Source organism: Lepisosteus oculatus, chromosome 22 (assembly GCF_040954835.1).
Source record: "Lepisosteus oculatus isolate fLepOcu1 chromosome 22, fLepOcu1.hap2, whole genome shotgun sequence".
Lineage (NCBI taxonomy): Eukaryota > Metazoa > Chordata > Actinopteri > Semionotiformes > Lepisosteidae > Lepisosteus > Lepisosteus oculatus.
The window spans coordinates 9,721,071-9,725,771 of NC_090717.1; the positions used below are offsets into that span (position 1 = coordinate 9,721,071).

Genomic DNA, 4,701 nt, shown 5'->3' on the forward strand with positions numbered 1-4,701 from the left:
GTTTTAATATATATATCTTTCTTAAAATACAGTATGTCCAAATAATCTGCAGATACAAAAGTAATGTCTCCAGAATTCCCATACTGTATACCAGTCAATCTTGTGGGGGTTGCACGGTAGTTTGTGGTTAAGTCTACCATCTTACAGCTCTGAAGTTGTGGATTTCATTCTGTATTGAGGTACCTTTTCATGTGCAGTATGGGTGTTGCTGTTGGTTTCTTCCAGGTACTCCAGTTTCTTCCCACCTCCAGAAGACAAGCTGGAAGGTTAGTTGGCTACACTAAATAGTCCATTCCATGGTAAAGGGAAGAGAACTCTCCTCATAACCATCCCTGTCAGGAAACTGTAGCTCTGCTACAGACTGTTTCCTAATAGTTTTAGCAGATGAGAAGATACTAGGCCACCTTAAAAGCACATTTCCCACAGTCAACCTAAACTAGAAAGCAAAATAATATTGCATTATCCTTGTTACACATAAGACAACAAAAAGTGGAATTCCACTCCTAAAGAAATCATGCAATTTAGGTTAATCTCTCGCTGACTCTTGTTTCAGTCTGAGGTTTCTTGCAACAGCACACAGTGGTGAATTTCTCCTTGAGATTTTTGTTGGTGGTGGTCAAAAGTATTCCTGTAGCAATGCAGAAGAAGGACATGTTCGGAATAAGAATCTGGTTTGCCAGTTGGCTGGACTGCTTCTGTATGAGGAAGCAGATGAAAGCAATGCAGATCGTCATCAAATACACAAAGACCAGCGAGAGTATCATTCTGACGATGAGCAGGTAGGAGTCTCTGCTCTGGAACTTATTCTCGTTTTTCTTCATCGACCTCGTGTGTTTCCAGAGATGAGACACGAGCTGAATGCTAGTGGTCAGCATGATAGCCAGAGGTATTGGGCAAAGAAAACACAGGAAGATGTAGAGATAGGCATCTGTGTCTATGGGGCTTGAAAAATTCACCTTTAGGTCAGGGCAGTCAATGTTAAGGGTGCTGTTAGCTGTAGTGTTTTTTGCATGAGAAGGCAGCTCAAAGAAGAAAAAAGGGGCATACATGATAAGGCACCCTAGGACGCTGAGGATGAGAGCAGCGTTGATGACACCCGAGATGTTCCTCTTGACGATGATGAAGAAAGCCATGGGGATGTTGACAATCTTGACGCAGTAGAAAACGCACAACCAAGTAATGGACCAGAAACTCAAGCAGGTGGTGCTGAAGAACACATACAATATAGTTCGGACCACAGTGTGCAGCTCCTTCAAGCAGTGCAGTTCAAATTCTATGGTGAACAGGTAGCCGAATGCAGAGATGTCCAGCAAGATGTTGGAGGAGGAGATGCACAAAATGATGAGGTCCACCGTCTGATATGTTTTTGACTTGCACAGCTGGTGGGACACCACTCCAAGGTTCCAGATGTTCCACGCTACCCCCAGCAGCACCAGCAATCCACAGCAGAGCATCAAGGCTGCATGAGGTTGCAAGAGGATGTGGACCTTCTCAGCCAAACTGCTCATCTCTCTCTCCTTACAGGGCCCGGTCAGACTGGCCAGGAGCTGTCTGAATGGAGTCTGGGCTGGAGCTCTGACATTTGCCTCTAAGGAGAAAGCCGAGTTCCCTGCTGGCCCGATAATCGCCTGACATTGGCCATGTAAATATCTCATTTTCCTAGCTTTTTTTGTATTTTCTATTCAAAACCTGAGAGGGACTAAAAATAAACAAATCGGGATATATAAGCAAGAAATGGTTGAGTCATTGATGAAGAGGTCTGGCATTAACTGGGGTTAAGCATATGCAGTTTGATGCTGATTTGTGGTTCTTCCTTTTCATAGGAAGCATCGGGAAGTGTGCATTTCGAGGGAAAGCTCTGTAAAGGATGGGCACAAGCGTTCCCAGAGTCCAGCTTAGGCCAATGGACAGTTTAACTACTGGGATAAGAAAAAAATAAGCTTACCTTAGTGCTTTCAGAAACAGCATTTATACAGCAATCTCACAGGGTATCACTGCATGAAAATTTAATCGCGTGGTTGAAAGGGACACATTTTTCACACAAGCACACCAAAACATCAGTTCGGTGCCAAAACATCATGACAAAATGTACTTAGAAGATTGAAATACATTGTAACAGTATTGGAAACCAATAGAAAGTAGATTTAATTATATTTGCAAATATGTTTCCTGGCCATTGTTCAGATATTGTAAAATACTATATATCCAAGAAAGTACTTGAATTTCTTTCATATCTTTTTTATTATGGGTTCAACTGGAAGAGGCCAACTTTTGTTGCCTACATAATGCTTTTGAAGCAGGATGCAAATACTTTTACAAAACATGATTGCATTCATTTACAAAACAAAACACCAATAGAGACTCCTCACAGAAGACATCTCAGTGATTTCTACCACGAAAATGCATAAATTGAATACTCTGCAATACAATTCGCTCTTTGGACATTATTATTACTTTAATTGGTTGATGCATGTCTTAAGCTGTTGACACTCAAGCATTCTTGGTAAAGAGCTTTACTCCGGGGTACAACAGCAATTTCTCTGCCGTGTCCTGCTTTTTAAGTGTTGAACCCCAAATCTTCCTTTCAGCAGCTTTCCTCAAAGTACAGTATATGTGTCATATACAACATAGTTTTTCTTTACTAGGGGATGTCCTCTCACCTGCTTTTAAAGGTGTTTACATTACTCATCATAATAAGCATGGTCAGTTTTACCATTTGGCAACCCCTAACCCCTAACCTTTAAAGGGCACAGACAAATAGATACTGTATGTGTGTCATTAGGAACAAATAGAGGTTTGTTTTGGTAGTTAATATCTCAGTTAGCAACATTATTGCAGAAGCAGGGCAATCCTTCAGCCTAGACTTAAATGCAAAGCTTTCTCTGCAGGGACAAGGATTTGTTTTGTTGAACGGTGTCCTGTTAGTGCTAAGAGGAGTTCAATGATATTTTGTCTTAGCTTAAACAATTCCTTCCTCTTCTCCATCAGATGAACTGCAGTGCAACTGTTTTGTGTTGTTATAATTACAGATAACGATTGTTTGAATACAGCAAGGCAGTTATTAGGTTTTTAACTGAAGATAACAAAGTTGTACCTGTAGGGCTTTATGAAACATAAACAGGTTAATAAACCCATGATTTTTCACATAAGGATCTAAAACAGAGTAATATGGGTTGAAACTCAGTACAGAGGAGGAGGTTATTTGGCCTAAATTCAGAATTCATCGGACTCCCTAAAAAAGATTCCAAGAACCAAAAAGAAATTCCAAGAAGAAAAAAATCCAAATAACAGCTGTTCTCTAAGCCTCTGTGCTCAGACTCACATTGCAGTTGTTCTCCTGCTGTGGGAAAACTACTATGTGATGAGTCCTCTTTCCTGTCACACTATTTCAACTACAGGAATGTCTTTGTTTGCTTTGAAATCACTTGCATGAGTGATGCACGTGGGTTTGTGCACTGAAACATCTTGACTGGTTTTACGAATCCATCCACATCTCTTGTGCAACGCATGTGTTTCTATTCATACTTTTCCATGCCCTGTTGAACCTTACTGTTGGGGAGGGTTTGATAAACAAAACTTCCCAGTCTTCTGATAAAAATGGGAGATAATATGCCATATGACAGTTCACCCATTGAAAGAACTGTCGCAGTGAAAGGGCCAACTGTGTGACAACAGCCCCAACCAGGTCCAGCAGTAATAGGAATTATGTTTGCTAGAGAGGTACTTTTCAGACTTTTTTAGCACAGGGGACACTTTTAATTCCCCAAACCTTTTGCAGACCAATTTATTTTAAAATACCCAACATCTGAAATACGGACTACGATTGGAGCTTCTAACGTGATTCAGTAAATGTAACTTTAATACTTGGTTCAGTGCCAAAAAGGCCCAATGTCTTCTGGTTCCAGAGCACATCTGAGACCTTTCCTCAGCACACCTGCGGACAGCAGCCTATTGTTTGGGCAGTTTTGGCCAAAACTAACGTAGGCAGACTGCCATTGACCATATTGCTTCATATTGCTGGGGCGGAGCGGTGGCTCTTTGGCTGAGGATCTGCGCCTATAGCTGGAAGGTTGCTGGTTCATATCTCGCAGCTGGCAGAGGAATCCTACTCTGTTGGGCCCCTGAGTGTTCAAGTTAAAAAACTAATATAAATCAGTTAATAGGTGATGAATAGTTTTGTTTACCTGCTGACAAACTGCTTACTCCATTCAAAATCGAAGAGATGAGCGATCTGACCATGGAGTGCACACAGGGAAAGTCAGACTCTCTGTCTTCACTCTCTTTGTAGGTGTGAGTGTATAAAACATCACATATTTTCTGCTGTTCAATCACTGTCACTCCCTGCAGTCTCCATCCCAATATTACCCTGAAAACAGCAGCAGCCCTTGGCTACTTCCAGGTACTCTGTTCTATTGTTCCACTAAATTTCCTTTAATTATTGGTACATTTGCATATGCAAATTAACTCATTAAATTAAGCTATGTTCTCTGTTTCAGCAATTTATTAAGAGAGGCTTCAATCAGAAGCTTTCATACCTGGACAATAGAATTTCTAAGATAAGAAAAACACTTTGCAGCTGCATGCAAAAAATCACCGGTGAAATACTTCAGTGCAGCTGTGATTACACGTATATTGCATGTACACCTCTTGTTAAAGGTACCCAATTGCTTGTCATCGTCTCAGATCATTGCAATACCCCCA

General features: G+C 41.0%; 1 protein-coding gene across 1 annotated transcript; it reads right to left on the reverse strand.

Moving 5' to 3' along the window:
* Positions 1-521: 521 nt before the first annotated feature.
* On the reverse strand, positions 522-2,629 carry LOC102692919 (taste receptor type 2 member 40-like). The gene is made up of 2 exons (XM_006640412.2): positions 2,596-2,629; positions 522-1,438 (listed from the first exon to the last, which is right to left on the reverse strand). The coding sequence occupies exons 1-2, from the start codon at positions 2,627-2,629 to the stop codon at positions 522-524; spliced, it is 951 nt and encodes a 316-aa protein (XP_006640475.2).
* Between the last annotated feature and the right edge of the window lie 2,072 nt (positions 2,630-4,701).